Below are 20,819 nucleotides of genomic sequence, written 5' to 3' on the forward strand. Positions count from 1 at the left end.
TTCTACTAGAAGGGGAAAAGCTGTACTCGCCCATGCCCGCATTGCTAACTGGCCTGCCCTGATCTGTTCTACCGTGATCTGTTCTATCTGACTGGCCATCAGTCCACCCTCTACCTTCAAACCCCACATTTCTAATGGCACACCCCACTTTCAAATCTATCTGGACCTGGGTGTGAGTAGTGTGTCAAGTGAGGGTAGAGGAGTGTGGTCACTGTGCAAAGAGGCACAGGTTCTGCCACTGAGCAAACAGTTGATGTCAGGGGCAGTGATTCCCGCAAGTCCCCGTGGAGATGAAGAGAGATGCCGTGGTCTCTGCATCACTCACATTTCCCGGTCTCATCCCGTTGCTCAAGGGCTGGGTACTTCTTGTCTTGCTTTGAGCTTTGCCAGGGAACCCAAGTGCTAGGCTTGCCGCTGGGGCCTCTGGGAATGGATTTTCTTTTTCCTTATGCTCTTTCCCGGGGTAATAACTCTGCCTTGTACTCAGATTTCCCTGGAGACTAAACAGCCTACATTATGCTGTAGAAACAAAGCGAAGCCACGGATCAGGAGAAATTTGGGTACAATTTTATTGGGTTTTAGATGGGCTGAGCCCAGAAGAGATTTATCTGTCCCCTGCCCTTATCAATCAATACTCCTCTCTCTCCTGCCGTATTTTAATTCCTGGACACAAGTAAAGCTTGGAGCAGGACACTTCCATATCACACCTCTCATGGCCCAGTGTTTTCTTCCACTAATTTTCTACCTCCTGTCTCCAGCGAGCTGTCATGTGGACCTTTTCCAGATGTGATACAAAGGCCAGTTGATCATCAATCAATAACACATTTCGAAAGGCCCCTGAGCTTAACAAGAAAAGAAAAATTTCTTTGTAACAGTTGAGAGCCCTAGCATTTCATCTACAACCGGGAGAATGAAGATGACATCAGAACCAACCTGGTCCAACCTGAGTAAGAACAGCCAATCTCAGACTAGGCCCCAGGTGTGTGGAGACAAGACAGTTACATTTATTTCCTCTTTTCTAATTTGAGAGGTTTCATGTAGAAGAAAATCAGCGTGTTGGGGTTGTGGGAGATACAAACACCATCACCATGAAGCTGAGCTGTGTCCTGGGGGCATGGGCTCTTTATGTTTGTCCTGCAGTGCTCCTGGCAACCCAGCTGTTCCCAGGTAAGGAATGTTTGAATGTTGGTGTGGAAATGAGACAGGCCTAATGTTGAGGGGAAAAAAAAAAACCCTCAAAGGTTAGAAAATGGACTGACTTTGGCTTCTCAAAGAATCCCTGTTTAGGTGGGACAAGGACAGATAGAAGACAAGTCTGGTGTGCGGGACAGAATGGCTCTCTTTTTAAATAGAAAAATTCAGATATTTTCCATCCTGAAAGTCCCTTCTGACTATGAATCCTTTGCCAGCCGCAAATCTTATCTCTTGTTTTTCTAGTACAATTTCCTTGGAAGCGTTGCGTGGGCTTACTGTCTCTCCCTCACGTCTCACCCACCCTTCAGTGCTTGCAGCGTGACTTCCACCGAGTCTGGGACCTCTGCATTGATGAGGCTGTTGCAAGCTTTTCAGATTTTACCCGGATGGATTTCTTTGACGGCTTCGTCTCTCTCCTGTCCATTTTTCTCTGTATACTGCTTGGATGTCTTGTGGTCCGTCAGTAGGTTTCCTTCCCTCCTGTGAACTCCAGAGTTCTCCACACTTTGACCTCCCCTCCCCCTCCCACTCTTCTTTCTTGCGCAGTCTCCTAGTGAGACTGCAGAAGTGTGTCTGCATGGCTTTGCTACAGCACTTGTCTATTTTAGAGCTCCAGGGCATGCTCCCAGCTCTAAGCATGCTTCTGATTTTTGCGTTTGAGTATTAAGCCTTACACAAGACATTTGGACCTGTGTGTGTCACAGGTACCAACACAGCGTGACCAGAGATGAATTCATCTGTCCTCCAGACCCTCACTTTTTTTTTTAATTCATCTTTTTCTTTATCTGATCTCAGTCCCTTGCACTGGGACTGCCCTGGGATCTCGGCTAGAAACCCAAGAGGCATTCTGAACTCTTTCTTTAACGTCCTCTGAAGGCTCGACTTTGGCAAATTTCACCTCCTAAATTGCTTTCACAACCAGTTCCTTCCCTGAACCACTACAAATACTTTTCTTGGGACAAGCCTCGATCATCTGTGACTGACGTTGTGCAATGACTTCCTTACTAATCGTGTCTCAGCCTTGTCTCTTTGGAACGAATTTTCATTCTGCGCCCAGAGTGACTTCTAAAATTCAAGCATTTGTCATGGCACATGAAGTCCCAAACCTGGCATCTACTAAACCTCTTCAGGCCCTTCTTCCACCACTCCCAGAGCCTTCCCACTGCTACTCTGACAAAGGCTCAACCAGCCCATATTTCTACTCACAGCCCAGGTTCTTATCTGCTCCCAAGGCTTTGCATGTATTTTTAGCTCCATGTGCAATGAACTCTGCCATGGCTCCCCAGTTCTCTTCCCCTTTTAAACTTCTAGGTATCCTTAATTACACCACCTTGGTAGCATTTTTCCCAAGAAATCCTGTGGGACCCCCTTTCTGCCCCAGTGTCTGCCTGAGACACTTTGTTCTTATTGCTTGATTCCACACTGCAATGATCCTTTCACGTGTTTGGTCTTCCACCAAACCGAGAGCTATATGTGGGAGGCTGGGGGATTTTGGTTTTGTAGCAAGAACTATATATGGTCTTGGAATCACATACTCTAATTTCAAGCCCCCTTTCTAGTTACTAGTTCTGTATCACTTTGAAAAAGTTACTTGAGGTAGAAGAAAGTAGTGTGTACCTGTAATCTCAGGACTAGGGAGCCTGAGGCAGGAGGATTGCCCCCAGTTCAGGTCAGCCCGGGTTATGTTGAATATGCCAGACCTTCCAGGGATGGTCAGGATGCAAAATCCTGTTCAAACAAAAATCACTTTTAATATATCTGAGTTCCCTTTCCTCTGTTGTAAAAATGAGAATGATAGGCCGGGTGGTGGTGGCGCACGCCTTTAATCCCAGCACTCGGGAGGCAGAGGCAGGCGGATCTTTGTGAGTTTGAGACCAGCCTGGTCTACAAGAGCTAGTTCCAGGACATGCTCCAAAGCTACAGAGAAACTGTGTCTCGAAAAAAAATAAAATTAAAAAAGAGAGAATGATAATACCTTTGACAGGACCACATAAGGTTTATTGAGTGGCAATGCCAGTTATGCCAACAAGGCTTTAACATTTTTTAAATCAAGTGTGACTGTTTCATCTGTGTGTGTCTATGTACCACGTGTACGCCTGATGCCTGCAGAGGTCAGAAACGGAAGTCGGATCCCCTGCAACTGTAGTTGTAGATGGTTGTGTGCCACCATGTGGATGCCAGGAATCGAGCTTGGGTCCTCTGCAAGAGCAGCAAGTATTTGTAACAGCTGACCCAACTCTCCAGCCCTGGAGTTTTCTTTTGTTTTAGAAAAACAAAACAAGAGAAGGCTGAGTGTAGTCTTATGACAGTGAAGGAACTGAAAAAAGGTAGCACAATAGAGAAGAGGGTGAGAGGCGCAAAGGAAACACTGGGTGCTGAAACGCTGAGAACTAGGAAGTAGACTTGATGGGGAAGTCCATTGGGAGCGGAGGAGAACAAAGGTGCCTGGGGCAGGAGAGAGTGGAGTGGACAAAGAGGCACACACGAGTTTGGGGCTGGGAGAGGAAGAGAAGGGCTAAGGGGACAAGGGGCAGTCAGAGCTGGGAGAAATGACACTTATCTATCCCAGGTCAGTCATCGCCCTAAGAGGGAGATTGATGTGGGGAGGACTCTCTAAGATTCACCCTGGAAGCAGAAGGAGACGGAGCACGAGCAAGGAACTCAGGACCACAAGGGGTGCACCCACACACTAAGACAATGGGGATGTTCTATTGGGATCTCACCAAGGCCAGCTGGCCTAGGTCTGAAAAAGCATGGGATAAATCCGGACTAGCTGAACATAGCGGACAATGAGGAATACTGAGAATTCAAGAACAATTGCAGTGGGTTTTTGATCCTACTGCACGTACTGGCTTTGTGGGAGCCTAGGCAGTTTGAATGCTCACCTTACGAGACCTGGATAGAGGTGGGCAGTCCTTGGGCTTCCCACAGGTCAGGGAACCCTGATTGCTCTTGGAGCAGATGAGGGAGGGGGACTTGATCGGGGGAGGGGGAGGGAAATGGGAAGCGGTTGTGGGGACGAGGCAGAAATCCTTAATAAATAAATAAATTTAAAAAAGAAAAAAAAAAGATTCACCCTGGAGACAAAGAATTGTTCCAAGGTTACCAGTACAGCCTAACTATAAATACTTAGCTGGAGAGAGGAGGATGGAGAAAGCTTTGCCATTGCTGGGGGAAGTTCAAGGGTAGAGGACATTTAGGTAAGAGATAATTGAAAAAAAAACGAAGGTTTGGCCAGGTGATGGTGGCTCACTCCAGAGGCAGAGGTAGGCAGTTCTCTGAGTTTAAGGCCAGCCTGGTCTACATAGCAGGTTCCAGGCTATACAGAGAAACACTGTCTTGAAAAACCAAGAGAAAGAAAAAGAAAAAAAAAAAAAGAAAAACGAAGAGTTGAAAGGGGAAGCAAGGAGGGAAGAGGGGCATATGTAGAAAACATGTGTAGACAACATATTCCAAGGCTAAAGAGTCAAGTAAGTTTTGGGGAAAGGAGAATGGGGGCCGGATGTCCCCAAGGAAGGTCAAAGGACTGAAATAAGCTATGTTTGGGCACTGATGTAAAACAAACAGTCCTTTTGAACGTAAATCTGACATTCTTGCTCCGTTCTTGACTCTTGGGGTGGTGCTGTTGCTGGGAATCAAACCCAGGGCCTCAGGCAGGCTAGGCAAATATTCTCCCACCAGGCTTGCCTACCTGTCTTCCTTCCTCCCTCTTCCCCTCCCTCTTCCCCTCCCTCTTTCCCTTCCTTTTTCCCTCCCTCTTCCCCTCCCTTCCTTCATTCCTTTTTAAATGTACATGCGTGTATGTGTGGGATGCATGTTTGTATGTGTGTGGGTGTACATTCATATATATACATGTGTTAGTGTAGCTCAGGAAACAACTTCAAACGTCATTCCAGAGGTGTTTTCTTCCATTTTATTGTTGTAGTTGAAGGGGCGGGGCTGCATCCCTGGCACCCGGCCGCCCCCACGGCTAGCTTTACCCAAAATAATTACACGGAAACTGTATTCTTTTAAACACTGCTTGGCCTTTTAGCTCTAGCCCTTACTGGCTAATTCTGATATCCCGATCAACCCATCTCCAATAATCTGTGGGCACCGGTCTTACCGGGAAGATTCTAGCCTAGTCCATCCTGGGTCGGAGCTTCATCACGTGCGTCTGCCCGGGAGCAGGGCATGGCGTCTTTCTGACTCAGCTTCTTTCTCCCAGCCTTCCGTTCTGTTTACTCCACCCACCTAAGGGTGGGCCTATCAAATGGGCCTAGCAGTTTCTTTATTGCTTAACCAATGAAATCAACAGATTGATATATGACACTCCCCCATCATTTTATTTATTTATTTGTTTGTTTGTTTGTTTATTTATTTTTAGACAAGGTCTTTCATTGGCCTAGTCATCACCTAGTGGCCCAGGCTAGCTGGCAGGCTGGCCAGCAACCACTGGGCATCTCCTGTCTTTAACTCCCGGCACTGGGGGTTACAAGGCTATGTTTGATCCTCCTAGATACAAGTTAAGCAATTTTTCCAACTGAGCTATCTCCCCAGTGGACCCCCACCCCAAGTCTTTCTTTACACTCTTTTAAATTTGATTTTGTAGGCCTGGTTCTCTAAAGTTTATGGGATGGAAAGCCAGGCATTGTAGTTTACACCTATAATCTAGTACTTAAGAGGCTGAGGCAGGAGTACAGTTGCAGGTTCAAGGTCAGCCTGTGCCGCACACTGCATAAAACATCAGCAACAGCAAAAATGGTCCGAGGATGGCGGGGTCACTACCTGAGAGGCTCTTGGGGATTAAATAGAGCATGCAGGTGACAGCAGTGTGTGACACACGGTTAGCACCCGGCGGATGCTATACGCTGATGTGCATCTTCCGTTCTACTACCTGCTGTGGGGTCATGGCTGTCATTGTCCATTGGTTTCCTCACCCAACAGCTGGATGTTGTGCTGGTGAGTTCACTCTTCTTTCATTCCCACGGCCCCCAACTTGCTTAAACCACAGTCCTTTTACTGGGAGGCCTGAACACCAGTGAGCCAAGATCACGGCCACCTGGCCGAAGGAGTCTCTTAGAAGGGTTTTGATACCTTCCTCTTCTCCTGACCAGACGGTTCATTCCCTGGGTCAGAAGAGGAGTCCTTGAGGAGGGCCATTCCTAGCCTCTCTCTAAGTTGCAGCATCATTTTCTGGCTCTCCCTGGGCCATCCCTCCTCCAGCTGCCAGTTCAGAGACTCTGAAGTGTGAAGGACCTGTCAGCCCTGACCATAGCAGCTGCCACACTGATGAGGAAGAAGAGGATGTGACCCATTCCGGTGATGCTGACTTCCAGGTCAAGGGCTACAAGTTCAGCAAACCCTTCCATCTCATCGTTTCCTATGGTAATGTCTGAGCAGTGTCTCAAACTACTCCTGATAGCTGGCCCAGTCAGGAAATGACCCTTCGGGAGCCTGGCATAGGTGGAAGTACTTATTTTCCCATCCTCCGCTTCCAGGAGACAGAACGTCCTCAGTCCTAGCCCCTAGAGTTGTTCTTCCCTCGACATTGGGTCAATCGTGAAGGCACAGGACAGGGTGAGGAGGTGTGGTGAGCCATCCATAACTCTAAATCCAATCTCTAAGCAAAAGCTGTGCCCCAGTTACCAGCATACTTTGAGACTAGAGGGGGAGGGCAGAGAAATAAGGCTTTGCCACTGTTAGGTAAGTTCAAGGGGACAGAGAGCATTAAGGTGGGCCAGTCAGAGTTGGGAGTGCCCTGGAAAGTTTAGGGGATCTGTTAGGGGAATTACTTTGGACCTCCTGAGGGATATGGATGACACTCCGCTCTTCATCTGGGCTACAGACTGGCTGATCCTCCAAAGTCCAGCTACAGCCATATTTGAAGGAGACCCACTGGTTCTGCACTGTCGTGCCTGGCAAGACTGGCCACTGACTCAAGTCATCTTCTACCGAGAGGGCTCAGCCCTGGGTCCTCCTGGACCTAAAAAAGAATTCTCTATCGATGTGGTGCAAATGTCAGACAGCGGACTCTACCACTGCAGTGGCATCTTCAGAAGTCCTGGTCCTGGGGGCCGAGAGACCGCCTCCCCTGTGGCTATCACAGTCCAAGGTGAGAGTTGGAAGGAGTGTTGCTGTGGTAGGTAAGGAGTAGGGAGACCAGAACCGTCCAAATCTATGCTTCCTGGTACTCACAGAGCCAGAACCTAGGCTGTTGTAGATTTGCTCATTTATGAATCTTTTCTAGTCCTGCCTAGAAGGGAGGGAATTAGGAAAAGAAGGGAGGAGGGAGAGAAGGAGGAGAGAGGAATGAAATAAAAAGGGAACAAAAGAAGAGGAGGAGGAGGGGGTAGAAGCTGAAAGGTTCAAATGGGACCTTTAGAAAAGAACCCTTACCTAAAGGAACCAGAGGAAAGAATAATAGGTGGGGGAGTTATGGGTCTGCTGAGCACAGGATAGCTAAACTTTTCTTCACTGCTTGTCTTTTCCCTAGAATTGTTCCCAGCCCCAGTTCTCAAAGCCTCGCCTTCTAATGAGCTGCACAAAGGAGGCTCACTGACCCTGAGCTGTCAGACAAAGCAGTCCCTGCAGAGGTCACCTTCCCGCCTGCTCTTCTCCTTCTACAAGGATGGACGGTCACTGAGTATCGAGAACATCTCTTCAGAACTCCAGATCTCCAAAGTTTCAGAAGAGCACTCCGGCTCCTACTGGTGTGAGGCAGCTTCTGAAGACAGGCAAGTTTGGAAGCAGAGCTCTCAGCTGGAGATCCGGGTGCAGGGTGAGTTGATGTGTATGTATGCCTGTGGGGGGTATATGAAACAAGACCCCAGAGGAGGAAGATGAAGAGGGCATGCAGGAGAGACGGGGCAATAATCCAAAGTCCTTGGTAATGGAAAGGAGCACAGAAAGAGAATGTCTCCCTCAGACCATGGAATATACACATTCAAGACCTGGGCTGGCCCTTGTATCTCCCTATAGAGATCAGGATTCTATGTAATATGAACATCTATGGGACCAGACAATATTTAGAAAGGGTCAGCCAGGACGGCACAGTGAGACCTCATCTCAAACAAACAACCTCTAGGAAGAGTGTCTATCAGGTTCTGGAAGTTACTATTAGGAAGACTGTATTTGAGCTGGGCAGTGGTGGTGCATGCCTTGAATACCAGCACCTGAGAGGCAGAGGCAGGTGAATCTCTGTGAGTTTGAGGCCAGCCTGGTCTATAAGAACTAGTTCCAGGACAGGCTCCAAAGCTACAGAGAAACCCTGTTTTTTAAAAAAAGAAGAAGAAGACTGTATTTGACCTGACACACCTAAAAGGAGCTGCCTAGGTTGATGAGAAAGCTTGACAATGTGCCAAGTAAAACATGGCAGGGACTCGTGATAATCATACTGAAAAGTGGGTGTCTCGGGAACCCACTCAGAGAGGCCGAAACAAAGATGAAGAACTAGAACAATGGCACACACAAGACAAGGCTGAGCCCAGAGCTGACTTGCATAAGCTAAATTCTGGCTTGAGAGAGAATCGATGGGCTGTCTAATAATGTGCTCCCTCACTAACGCTTCTCAAGCAGAGACTAAAATTTGCCTTAGGAGGGACCTAAGAGTCCTCAAGCCCTGGCTACCAGTGGGTACCACAGCCACTTTCAGAAAAGAGGGAAGATTGAGTCTGTGACCAAGCACAGTGGGTTTGCATCTTGTTGAGTTCAATACCAAAACAGGCATAGATGAAGCGTACGAGAGTGGGGAAGGATTTGTTACCAGTGTCGGGCGAGGAGAGGACAGGCGTTGTTTCCAAAGCAAGGCCCTCCTCAAACAAAGAAATCATGGGGGGTTTCATTAGACATTTTTACTCATGTAAGGGTTGGCCCATTCTTAACGATATTAAGCAGTGTATTCTGAGCATGGTCAGTTTAACTCATGCGTTAAGACAAGATAGTAGGCACATTTGGGGGCATGCTTCACTAAAATGAAGCACATGCTTGGAAGATTAAGGTGATAGATGGGGATACCCCTGGGCATACTGAGTTTCATTCTAGAGTTTTAGGGGAGGTGAAAGAAAGAACACTTGGAAGACACATTCATATAGGAGTTTGACCCTGAAGGTGTCTGACTCACTAAGTAGTTAACAGTGTGAGGACAGGGCCGGAGTTAGACATCATCCCTATATAGGTATTATTTATTTATTCATTTATTTATTTATTGTTTTAAGATAAGGTCTTGCTTTGTATTCCTGGCTGACCTACAGCTCACTGTGTAGATCAGGCTGGTTTTTCATTTGCAATGCTCCTTTGGCCTCAGCCTCATGAGCACTGAGATTACAGGTCTGCACCACCATGCCCAGCCAGGCTTTACTTGTATATGCTTCCTGCCCATAATAATTCAGGTCCCTTAAATCCTGCTGCTTCCTCCCACCTTGAATCCAGCTCTTCAAAAACCAACTGCTTCAGAGACTCCTCCTACGGAGCCCCCTGGTCCTCCGCCTCCACCACCCACTCCTTCTGCAGAACACCTGGGATTCTCTTCCTTCGACCCCCACTTCCATCACCAGATGCGCCTTCTTCTCAAACAAATGCAGGATGTAAAAGTTCTCCTTGGTCATCTGGTCATGGAGTTGAGGGACTTGACTGTCTACCTGAAGCCTGATGTCACGAAGGCTGCTGACAAATGAACGCAAACTAATCCATCTGATATGCTCAACCGACGAAGCAATTCCAGCTGTTTCAGGACTGCGGGTGTGCAGAAATGGTTCTGCAAGCTGCCTTGGTACTTTGTTAGGATGATGGAGCTGTTTGAGAGAAAATAAACACGTACAAAATGGTACCCAGAATGTGCCTATAGCTGTATATTTTCTTTTGCCATGACAAGGTTATTCTGTACCTTAGACCAAGACTTTCTTTCTGTTTCCTAGAACAGAATTTAAAGAGAAGCAGTGGCGGTGGATTTAATACTGCAATATCAAATGGGGGAGGGCAATTTTTCCTCCCTATATTCCCACAGAAAACATTAAGCAATATCCCCTAGATGTTTGGGCTTTACACATGGTGGAAAGATAGATATGCTACTTGAATTTAATAAGTTAAGATATTTACAAGTCAAGGAGGCTTCTGGCCATCCTATAAGGCACAGAACAGCTAATAAAAGACTTCCTGTCCCTAAATTTTATTAGTGATAACACTATAAATATGGGGCTAATAAAAACTAGGTGTTAATTACTTTTTCTCTTCTAATTACTCTCCTTCAATGACTATTACTAGCATTTAATTAGCCCTATGATCTGAATTTTTATGTGCCTCCTTTTAAAAATCTATGCTAAAATCTTAATTTTTTAATGTGTCTGTGTGTGTATATACAACATGTGTATAAGTCCCGTGGAGGCCAGAAGAGGGCATCAGATCCCCTGGAGCTGTGGTTCTCAGCAGTTATGAGCTGCTCAATCTGAGCGCTGGAAACTGAACCCCGTCCTCTGAAAGCATAGCAAGCACTCTCAGCTCTGAGCTATCTCCTAGCGCTGCCCCCTCCATATTGAAATAGTAATCCCTAAGGCAACAGCGTGAGCAAGGTGGTAAGGACGGTCCTCATGATTAGGGTCAGCATCTCTACAGAAGAAAGCCTCAAAGCTACTGAAGAAGCTGCTTTTGTACACTTTGACGGAAATGAATGGCAGAAACAAGTTAAGGAGGGAAGGTTTAGCTTGGTTCACAGCTTCAGAGGGTTGCTATCAATCACAACAGGGGAGCACAGTAGCCTGATTCAGTCCCTGGTGGGAAAGGGTATATGTTCACATCTTGGCAGGCAAGAAAAAAAAATGGTCAGAACCAGGGGCAAGTATAGCCTTTAAAAGCCTACCCCATGTTATTTAATACTGCCAGGAAGGCTCCTCTGCTTAAGAGGTTCCACAGCCTGCAAAACTGCGCCAAATGCAAGCACTGAACATTCCAAACATAAGCCTGTGACGTCAAGTCATTTCATCCCTGGCATTTCATCCCTGGCCCCAAAGGCTTATGGCCACCTCATAATACAAAGTGTATTCAGTCGAATGTCAAAAGTCTCTATAGTTCTAATAGTCCTGACGTTATTCAAAAGTCTCAAGTCTCCTTTGAGACTCAAAGCAAAAACTTAGCTGTGAACCCCTGAAAAACATGTCCCCAATAGATGGTGACACATGAAAAACATTCCCATTCCAAAATGAGGAAGCAAGGAAGGACTGGACCAAAGAATGACTAAAACCCAGGGGGGAAAACGCTAGGTCCTATAGCTCCAGGTCTCAGTTACTTTTCTGTGATAAAACACCATGACCAAGGCAACCTCTGGAATAAAGGGTTTATTTATTTATACGGTTCTAGAGGAATACGAATCCACCACCATCATTGCAGGAAACCATGGCAGTAAGCACAGCCATAGTGGCAGGAATAGCTGAGAGCACAAGCAGGAAACAGAGAGAGGGAACTCAATATGTCATGACCCTTTTGAATATCAAAGCCTGCCCTGGTGACATACTTCCTCCAGCAAGGCCACACCTCCCAAGTCTTCTTAAACAGCCACCCATTAGGAACCAAGTATTCAAATGCCCAGACTGTGGAGAACATCTCATTTAAACCACCACACTCCATGCCCAGCGTCCAGAGGCATAATGTGACCCTCAGTGGGCTTGGGCAACCCTACCCCTGTAACCCTGATACCTACAGCACACATGGGCTCTCTCTTTGGGCAGTTCCACTCAGTGCCTGTAGCTTTTCCTGGCAGATGTTCCACATCTGGTATCTCCAACATCCTGAGGTCTCCAGTACAATTCGGCTTCACCTACACGGCATCCCCCATTGCTTGCTTAGGGGCTGTCTACAGGAAATCTGACCATGCATGGTACACATTGCCTTGTTTCACAGACTTCTATCTGGAAACTCAACGCAATCCTTCATGACCCCTGTAACTGCATGCCTGCAAAGCCAGTACGGTGTATACAGCACGAAGTTCTGCTGGGAGGTAGTCAGGCTGTCTTTTTATCATGATCACAGTGGGTGATTCAGTCTATAATAACACTTTCCTACACAGTCCTTTGCCAGCAGGGTCCCCAGGAACTTCTTTCTATTCAGGTCCTTTTTCTTCAGGCACTTGGAGCTCTCTCTCCCTCCAGCATCTTTTCTACTATCTCACCGCAATGTGTTCGCCTTCTCGTTAGTGATGCTAATCTCTGCAAAGATGACAGCTATTTTTCTGACACTCACTTTCCTGCGACTTTCTTCATAGTCACACTCCTTTGTTCTATGCATGGTCTACTATTGTTCATTCTCAAATGATGAGTGCTAGCCTGCAAATGATGCAGTAACCTTGGTTACTGTGACCTTTGGTTGATGAATTAAAAACATCACGTTACTAAGGCCTTAGCGGATGCATATTCTACCACAATATCCTGCATTATGTAGAGTTGTTTTCCCACTGTGCTCCTGTTGTGCTATTTATTTTTTACAATGTAGCCTGTAATAATTTACAACAAACACATATGCGATCACTTTTGATATACTACAAAGAAACAAAGAAATAGGATCACACGGGTGGCAAAATGAATTTTATGGTGCTGCCTAGCATCTTCAAGGGTGTGATGATTCATCTTGATTGTCAACTCGATTAGATCTTGAATCAGTTAAGAGCCCTGCTACTGGGTGAGTCTATGGGGAGAGTTCCAGGAAGGATCTGAGTGTAGAAGGCATAAGAACTATGTGTCGGTTTATTTTTAAGGTTTCTAAGTTCTAGTTCTTCCCTTCAGCCCTCACAGTATGCACCAAAGGAGTTCACTGTAGCATTTATAATAGTGGAGAATTGGGAGGCAGCCAGGGCATTAGGGAGTGGACAGGACCACTTGGTGGAAGCATGAGGGGGTGGACAGGACCACTTGGTGGAAGCATGAGGGGGTGGACAGGACCACTTGGTGGAAGCGTGAAGCAATAAATGTTGTGTACACGGAGCAGCAAGGATGAATTTTACATGGAATTAATTTTAAATAAAGAAAAACATTCAGAATACACCATTTATGTAAATTACTAATGCTAAATATTTCCTAAGATTCAATATATAAACATATAGGGGATGGAGAGATGGCTCGATGGTTAAGATAACAGTAAGAAAAGAAGGACCCAAGAGAGGAAACTTACAAAGGCTGAAGACCACAGCCTTCCCTGCTCAGCACCGTGGACCCCTAACCATAGATGGACTTGAGAACAGATTTTGGAGTGTGCTTCTCCCCAAGCATTCCTGTTTTCTGTCACCTCAGTTTCCTCATTTGTAAAACAGAACTAGTAATAATCCCTCCTTTGAGGACCCCCGTAAGGAGTGAACGAAGTCATTTTGCATACGTGTGAAGTATGAACATGGTACCGGTCACATACTGGTGCACTCCCTACATGTGAGCTCTTCTCCTTACCCCACATCGCCTCTGAGAGCAGTCTACTTACCACAGTACTTACCAAATCGTGGCATATCTTGCCAGGAAGTTTTGCTGGAACAGACTTCAAAGAAGTCAAAGAATTACTCAAGCCCAGTGTGGTGATGCACGCTTGTTGTCCCACTGCGTAGAGGGCTGAGGAAAAGAGGAACATTGGAGCTCACTTTAGAGCTTGAGACGAGGCCAGGCAGTATGACAAGGCCCTTAAAGGGGAAAAACAAAACACTAAGAACAAAAATTTCCAAATTTGTTTGCGTACTAAAGGACTTGGCAAAGTACAAAGGAAGAAGGCCGACTTGGGAGAAATTGGGAGGGAAACAGAGAATAAACAAGTACCGGTTGGGGTTGTTTTCAGGTCAAACTCTGGGCGTTATCTGTGTGGTTAAAGGGCTCTGTGATTGATTCCTGTGAGTTCACAGGACTACATAGTGAATGAATTTATGGTGTGATCAGACTTCTTCTGAAATACGGTCAAGGGGCTGAGATCTTTGTTCTGGCTTACAAGAAGCCAAAACAGAGTCCACTTGTATGTGCGGCAAGGACAGCTGTCAGGTGTATGGCACTCTTGTCGTAGAGGTGGTGGCCTTACAGAAGTCAGACCATGGAAACCAGCTGTGGCTGACATGATGAGTCCTGTACCAGGCTTTTTCCTTGGGTCACCAACCAGCTCCCAAATCATGACACAGAGACTTCTTATTAATTATGAATGCTCGGCCTTATTTAGGCCTTGTTTATGGCTAGCTCTTTTAATTAACTTAAATAAACCTATTTCTCTTTATCTACTTTTTCCCTCAGAGCTTTTCTTGCTTTCTTACTGTCTCTCTGTCTGACTGGCTAGCAGTTGCCTGGCTTCTTGCCATGGGTGTAACCCTTCTTTTCTCCTCGCTCTTCTTCTCTTATTGTCTTCTCTCTCAAGCCTAGATTTCTCCTCCTATTTATTCTCTTTGCCTGCAAGCCCCACTTATCCTTTCTCTGCCTATCTATTGCCTGTTCAGCTCTTTTTTAGACCAATCAGGTGCCTTGGGCAGGCAAGGTGAAACAACAACACATTTTTACATTATTAAATAAATTCAGCATAAACAAAAGTAACACATCTTTGCCTATTTAACATACCACAACAGAGTTCCACACTGATCCCAAAGGAGGAGGCAGATGAGGAAGCAGGCAGGGTTCAGGAAGCATAAGAGCATTGCCTAAAGAAAGCATTCATCTCTGCTCTCTGTATCCAGCTCTGTCTCCAACTCTTGCTCACCTTATCAGATAGTTTCCTACTTTTCAGACCTACTTATCTGCCACGCCCCCACCCCCGCCTCTCCATCAAATCCTGCTCTCAAAGCAAGATCCAAAAGCGTCAGCATACTTTAAACAACTGGCCGTATTATCCTCAGAGACATTTGCATTTTCACAGGAGAGAGCATGCTGCACCTAAAATATCAGGGAATTCTCAGAGGAACACTTGGTGCATTAGCAAAATTGGGGGATGCGATCTTGGTGATCTGATCACCAATCTCCTTCCTGCTTGAGTTCCAAGCAAAGCAGATGTCCTGGTTCTAAACAGCAGCAAGTGTGGGCAGGATAGAGCTCAGGGAGACATGCTATCGGGCTGGAAACTTCATTAAATATTTACATGAAAATTCAGGCTCCCCATTGCTTAGGTGTCCTCACGTGGCTCAGAGTGCAGGAGAACCAGAGCACAGAGGTCTGATCTGAGTGGCCTTTGAGGGGCTGAGGTAGTGACTCTTCTTCTAGGTCACAAGCCCTGAGGACTAAGACGTGGCTGGGGAGGGGTTTTAGGGCCTGGGGGAAGGAGAGAAGACAGGCACAAGGGAATGGAAATGCTATAAGGTGAGATCATTGTGAACTGGAAGAAAAGGCTTTTCTAATTTCTGAGGGTTTCGGATTCCAGGAAAGAAAGAGGAGAAAATACTTTACACTTCTAGTTTTGACTGGGGAACAACAGATCAGCAGGGGCATGGCAGGAGGGTTGAATCATTCCTTTCTGTTTACTCATTTTGCGGGAGGATGTGAGCTCTGCTTCAGGGAACTCAGCATTGACCTCCCAGGAATCAGGCAGAAACAAGATGGGCTTTGTGGACATCAACAGGACTGCTTGGCGGGGAAAGGATGAGCGTGAGAACAAAATATCGAAGGCACCTGTTGGGGCCTGGGGTTCTATGGGGTTCTCGTGTGCTCGAGAAGGCGCAGCTTGCTCTATAGGCCCTCCCTGTAGAAGTCCAGGCTGCACAGAGCTGGGACAGTGCCTGATGCTAGGGATAAGTGAGTGGCACATTCAGGTGATGTCCTGCTTTCTCTACTCCACCATCTTCAAGAAGTAGGAATGGACAGACGAAGCAACAGCGTCTCCTAGATCTAAGTATCAGCTCCTAGCTGCCATTCCCCCCTCTGTCCCTCTTCCGTGCCAGCGTATCCTCAGTCTTCTACAGCTGCTGCAGTCAGACTCATCATGTGGACCCTTGCAGCCCTCCTGCTTCTAGGTGAGTTGGTGATGCTGCGGTGGCATCGGTAGGATTTGGGGAGGGGGGCAGGGCAGGGCAAGGTGTGTGGAATAAGAGAGCTGGCTCTGCAGATCTCAGGTTTCGGATGGCTCAGCATCTGCTTCGGAAGGATGAAACTGAGGTAGCTCTCTCAGAGCTGGGTGATTGGGTCAAAGGAAAACGGGCTTTGAGACAATTCAGTCTTTCCTGGGATCAAGAGTCTTTCCTATCATAGAGAACATTCTTCACCTTCTTCCTTCTTTCTTGCTTTTGCAGCTCCCAGCAGTGGGCAAGCTGGTGAGTCGTCATCTCTCATCCAAGTTTTGATAAGTTCCAGTAGGGCAAACGCCCCAGTTCCCGGCTGTCCTGAGATGGTGCTTTCTCCCCAGTCTTGCTCAATCTTGGTGACTAAGTCTTCTTGTGCATAGACAGAAACGGCTCTGATTAATAGAATCCTTGTTTGGAGTCCCATGACTGTGGTCTCCCTTCTCGCCAGGGTGGGTTCAGATGTGGACTGGGTCCCAGAAACTGGTGTTTTCTAAGAATTCCCAACCTCAGGCTTCAGTTTTGGGTAGGCACCTCACTCTCCTTTTCTTCCTCATCCCGCCCCATGCCTTACACCCCCAGCTACTCTGGAGAAGCCCATATTGTCTCTACAGCCACCTTGGACTACAATCTTCAAGGGTGAGAGAGTAACGCTGCGCTGTGACGGGTATCACCCTCTTCTGCTCGAGCTCCGACCCATTAGCACTCTCTGGTATTTGGGCCATGTCCTCCTGCCTTCCCACCATAAGAGCATTGAGGTGCAGACGCCAGGGGTGTATCGATGTCAAACACGGGGAGCTCCCGTCAGTGACCCCATCCACCTCTCTGTGTCTAACGGTGAGTGATCTAAACACGGAAGGAGGAGAACACTGTGTCTTGTTCCTAGTGATACTGGCCCTCCTGGCTGGGCAGATGCCAGGCTATGCTCAAAGGACAAGAAAAAGGTCACACAGTGCCACTTTGAGTCTTTGGAGTAGGCAGAGAATTGCAGTAAAGTTTTCCTGGCCCCAAAGGACCCCCTTGTCTTCCTGATGGAGCAGAAAGCAAATAAACCAGGATAGGAAAAGTAATAAAAATATACTCATTAAGATACACGATTAGTTGCTTTGTATGGAAGACAGATGATCTTACCTTTGCAGGCAGTAATTTTTATTAAGCATCTAAAGAACACTGATTAATGTTCAAATTATCATTTAACACTTCTAGAGGTTTTCTGTCTGAGCCCATGTGGAAGCCGGGATGCCCACAGATAGTGGCCACATACAGATTGAGAATGGCATAGAATCTGTGACTGTGCCTTGCAAAGATTTTGGGGACAGGATTTCCATCTGAAGCCCAGGCATGCCTTGGCTTTTAATCCTGCTTCAGCTTTCCAAGTACTCGAATTACAGGTCTACCTGGCCTGCAGGATTCTTTTTCAGTGTATAATACCTAAAGCAGGTCCTGGAGGGATGGCTCTGTGGTTAAGTATACATAATGCTCTTGCAGAGAACTGGAGTTGAGTTCCTGGCACCTGCATTAGGCCATAACCACCTATAACTTCAGATCCAGTGGATATGACTCCCTCTTCTGGTCTCCTCTGGCATCTGCACTCAAGAGCACATACCCACACAGACAGAGGCATGACACGCAATTCCAAACAAATGAATGAAAGAATAAATAAATAATTTTAAAATGTATAAAACCTAAAATGGCATCTAGGATAGTAAGTGCTGACTTCAGTGATGGTGGTGGAGGTGGTGGAGGCGGTGGAGGCGGTGGAGGTGACGGTGACGACTGGGTACATACAAGGTGCTGTAGGAGATACCTAAGGCTGTTCTTAGAGACCTTTTCTTTGGAAGATAAGGCCTAAACACAGGCATGCAGGGCAAGTAAGCCTCAATTTACGCTGAGAAGCAGGGTCTTTTGAATTGATGAAACCGCTTACAAGGGCCCTGGGCTCTGTACAGAGCTAATTTTCTGAGCAGTTCAGTGTGGCTGGGAAGTGGTGAGGTGGATAAAAGAGAAACAGGAAAGGCTATCAGGATCTCGGTCAGGAAGGCCTTGATGCCATACTTGTAGGGACTAAGCTTGATTGTAAAAGGAGGCTCTCTGAGACTGGAACCAATCTGAAGTATCTTTGCTTGTCTGGTACCATTTTCCTTCCCCGGTTCAGCTTTCTGTACTGTGGGGATTCCAGGTGCTAGTCACCAGGCCAGGAAACAGGAAAGGGGTCTTGGTAGCTACCGGAGTGCAAACAGGGTGGGGGTGGGGGATGTGGGGGCAGCAGAGGTGGGAAGTGGTTAAGGGAAGCTGAGACTGGGAGACCTACTGGGTTTTCTTGTTTGGGTTGGAGGCCAGCTGTGTCACCGCTCTGGCCAACCTGGAACTTTGTAAGACCTCAAACTCACAGAGATCCTCCTGCCTCTGCCTGTCTGAGTGCTGGGACTAAAGGCGTGTTCCACCATACCCTGTAGGGCTGTTTTTTCTGATGAGTAAGCAGTGTCTGTGGGGTTTGTTGCAGACTGGCTAATTCTGCAAGTACCTTACGCTGCTGTGTTCGAGGGAGAGCCCCTGGTGATGCGCTGCCGTGGCTGGTACGACAAAGTCGTCTACAAACTTCACTACTACCACGATGGCCAGGCCGTGAGATACTTCCATTCTAGTACCAACTACACGGTGTTACAGGCACGAGCTAGTGACAGCGGTCACTACCAGTGCTCTGGCACTATGCGCATCCCAGTGGAGAGTGCGCCCATGTTCTCCTCCAAGGTGGCTGTCACTGTGCAAGGTAGGAGAGACAACCACTGGGAAATTCTGGGGCTGGAAGCGGCGGGGGGGGGGGGGGGGGGGAGGAGGCTGCCCTCTGCAGCCTGTTGTGTAGGCAGGTGTCCCTTCCCTATGACACACATCCATCCAGGTTTCTTTTTCTAGCTAGGGATCCCACTTAGAAGTGATGAGTTCTTACTTGTCTGAGGGCGTACTATATTACTACGAAGAGGGACCGCAGCTGTCCCTTTAAATACCGAGAATGCCAACTGATTACCAGCTAGGATGTAACTTGTAGCATCTGTCAGCATCCTGCCTACGTTCAAATTATCCCCATCACCCCCACCCACTCACCCCCGCCTACCCCCATGGCCTCAGTCTCTCTGTCCGTTCTCTTTCTCCCATCCTTTCTTGTTGTCTGGGTCGGCAAGGAGACCTCTTGGAGAAGGCAAAGAGTGGGATCCAGGACGGTGGACAGGTTGGCCCTGGTTGGGTATCACTCCTTGCACGTACTCAATGATCATCCTGGCCTCCGGGCCGCCCTCCCGCAGAACTGTTCCAGACACCCGTGCTCAGGACGCTGAGCCCGCAGGAGGCGCGCGGTCGCGTGGTGCTGCGCTGCGAGACGCGCCTGCACCCGCAGAAGCGGGACACGCCACTGCAGTTTGCTTTCTACAAGTACAGCCGGCCAGTCCGCCGCTTCGACTGGGGCGCTGAGTACATGGTTCCTGAACCCGAGGTCGAGGAGCTCGAATCGTACTGGTGCGAGGCCGCCACCACTACTCGAAGTGTCCGGAAACGCAGCCCCTGGCTGCAGCTCCCCGGGAGGGGTGAGTGACAGCTAAGCACTGCGGGTGCCCTGCCTCCTGAACCTCAAAGTCCTCCCGCAGTATTCCCACCTGCCCATCTCAGTCCTCCACACACCTCCATCCCTACCCCCACCACACTAGGGGCAACGATTTCAGTCACGGGTGACCAGGCGTGTTGCCTTGCAGGCGCTGCCCTGGATCTGGCGTCTACCACTGCTCCGATCCCGGCTGCAGCCTTAGCCCCCGGGAATAAGCCGCTTTCCTTCCGGAAAACCCCGGTGTCCAGATCTGTCCCCTCAGTCACTTCCGATCCGAACAGCACCTTTGCGGGGCTGCAGTTGGCTGCGGGCCAAGTCCCCACTGCTGGGCCACAGGTCTGCGCGCCTCTGTCCACGTCGGTGGAACAGTCTCGCGAAGCTCTGCAGCCCAAAGTGGACCTCCTGCTTCGCGAGATGCAGCTACTCAAAGGACTTCTGAGCCGCGTGGTTTTGGGATTAAAGGATCCACAGGCCCTCCGCGATCTTACAGAGACCCCCAAGACACCCAATTTTCACGTTTCTGTGAGCCCCGGAACCCCAGAGACCACTGTCGTGGAGGGTAGGGTGGGCAGCTAGTGTCTGCTCTCCAGGATGGTTCCTCCTGGATCTTCCCTTCTTCAGCTCATTGACAAACCTGAGACACATCTGTTCGTGTCTCCTCGTGATGCTGTGGTTTTTAAAGAAACGCCCCTGAAGTGTGGTGCTGTGGACTTCCACCTTGCTAGACAGCTGTAAGCGATTGCAAGCCTGCAGAGTAGTTTGTAAACAAAAGCATGCTCTCTGGTGTGTCCTTTCTTCCATAATCCAGCAGAGAAGTAGACTGCTGTTGCTGCCTGTTTGTCAGTTTACACTCTCTCGGAAGTGAATTTAGACCGCACAGAAATTAAGTACTCATCCCAGCGTATGTGGGTGTTTTGTTTGTAATTGAATTCATTGAAGTTAGTGCTTTAGAACTAAATTTTAGAGTCAAGTTGTAATCATTCATAATGAATTTATTCTCTAATATTAAAACGACTTTCAAAATTCTATTAACTACTGAGTTTAATATCTTCAAAATCCTGACTATGA

General features: G+C 47.7%; 2 protein-coding genes across 2 annotated transcripts; both read left to right on the top strand.

Annotated features, from left to right (window-relative positions):
• The first annotated feature begins 1,072 nt into the window (after window positions 1-1,072).
• Window positions 1,073-9,990, top strand: LOC121455283 (Fc receptor-like A). Its single transcript, XM_041662931.1, has 5 exons — window positions 1,073-1,167; window positions 6,400-6,561; window positions 7,022-7,288; window positions 7,670-7,954; window positions 9,604-9,990. Exons 1-5 carry the CDS (start codon window positions 1,089-1,091, stop codon window positions 9,846-9,848), a joined length of 1,038 nt encoding a protein of 345 aa, XP_041518865.1. The 5' UTR covers window positions 1,073-1,088; the 3' UTR covers window positions 9,849-9,990.
• Window positions 9,991-16,080: 6,090 nt separating this feature from the next.
• LOC121455376 (Fc receptor-like B) lies at window positions 16,081-20,589 on the top strand. The gene is made up of 6 exons (XM_041663040.1): window positions 16,081-16,111; window positions 16,388-16,408; window positions 16,739-16,993; window positions 18,660-18,926; window positions 19,456-19,734; window positions 19,900-20,589. Exons 1-6 carry the CDS (start codon window positions 16,081-16,083, stop codon window positions 20,325-20,327), a joined length of 1,281 nt encoding a protein of 426 aa, XP_041518974.1. The 3' UTR covers window positions 20,328-20,589.
• The last annotated feature ends 230 nt before the right edge of the window (window positions 20,590-20,819 follow it).

This window comes from Microtus oregoni, unplaced genomic scaffold (assembly GCF_018167655.1).
Source record: "Microtus oregoni isolate MIOR12 unplaced genomic scaffold, Mior012 000013F_ref0000133, whole genome shotgun sequence".
In the NCBI taxonomy this organism is placed as follows: domain Eukaryota; kingdom Metazoa; phylum Chordata; class Mammalia; order Rodentia; family Cricetidae; genus Microtus; species Microtus oregoni.